This window comes from Trichechus manatus, unplaced genomic scaffold (assembly GCF_000243295.1).
Source record: "Trichechus manatus latirostris isolate Lorelei unplaced genomic scaffold, TriManLat1.0 scaffold00343, whole genome shotgun sequence".
NCBI lineage: Eukaryota > Metazoa > Chordata > Mammalia > Sirenia > Trichechidae > Trichechus > Trichechus manatus.
In genome coordinates, this window is record NW_004444279.1 from 269,061 (window position 1) to 270,349 (window position 1,289).

The window sequence follows — 1,289 nt, forward strand, 5'->3', positions numbered from 1 at the left end:
GACCAGAACGGCCTCTTCTCAGACCCAGGTTGGGCAGACAGCTTGTTCTCCGGATTTCTCCTATATGTTGACACAGATTATCTGGATTCCATATCAGAAGACGACGAACTGTGATCAGGACTGCTGATCTAAATGTTCTGAGTTCCTTGTGGCAGACACTTGGTTCAATCTGGGGCCCGACAAGGTGGAACAAACAGCCATGAGATTAGAAGAAACTCCCAGTGAGATTCCAGAGAATTTACAGAGTGTTCCACCAGAATCTACTAAAAACAAGATGAACCACCAAACAGTTGGGACTACACTGAAATGAATTATATATGATGATAACCCCAGATATGCATCCTTTTGAAAGTGATGTTCATAAATATTTAAACACATTAAAGACAATGTTGATAAATTTTCTATTAAATACCTTGAGTGATAAAAACCACTTGAAATTGTATTGTCTCATTAAATCTTCATAAAATTACATTTTTGCCTGTTATTTAAGAGAATCATAACAACCCAGACCACATCTTTGACAATTCTCAAAAGACGATAGTATATGAGTATTTTTAAGCAAGCTAAAGCAAGGTGCTAATATCTCATTATTCATTCCCTCATGCTTGTGTATATTCATTCAACAACACTTTAATGAGCGTGTATGAACCACACACTATGGACTGGGGCAGATTTAATAATCAGTTAAGACAAAATCCCTGTTTTTAAGAACTCCCTGCCCAGGGTGTGATGTGCATATACAGTCACTATCCAGGAGGCACAGGGGACCTGCTCTTCCTGGGGGCAGGAGGAGGAGCAGAGATAGTTCCACATATGGAGAAAAACACGAGACCAACCAAGGTGTGTGTGTAGGTGGGGGTGATGCAAAGGAAACAAGGAATTCAGCAGCTGCACTTCCCCCATCCCACCCTCAATGCACCCTTGGCATTTCCAACTGGGAATGGGTGAAACACCTAAAGATAGATGAGGGCTGGGAGCAGTAACTACAATGAAGATGGAAATGAAGAGAAACAAGTTACTGAGACCAGCCGGTAGGTTGTTCTCCTAACTCCTTTAGAGTAATGGTTTCCCAGGACAAATATTCGTCTGAAGAGCTTTCTCACAAATAAGGGCGGTTGTTTCTCATGGACTTTCTAGGTCTTGAATTCAAATAAAGCAAAGCAGATGTCCATTGATTTATAAGTGAGCCAATGGGAGGAGTGAACAGGAGGAAGAGGGAGAGAGGAACCAAATGTCTGAGGAAATACATGCCCCTTCCAAGTCTCACGCTTTCCTTAGTCTCCTTCTCT

General features: G+C 41.7%; 1 protein-coding gene across 1 annotated transcript in view; it reads left to right on the forward strand.

The window, feature by feature from the left end:
• Nucleotides 1-114, forward strand: part of C1QTNF7 (C1q and TNF related 7) — a 9,079-nt gene extending 8,965 nt beyond the window's left edge. Inside the window, exon 3 of the mRNA XM_012559868.2 lies at nt 7-114. Coding sequence (XP_012415322.1) covers nt 7-114 — 108 coding nt within the window. The remainder of the gene's footprint in view (nt 1-6) is intronic.
• Nucleotides 115-1,289: the final 1,175 nt, after the last annotated feature.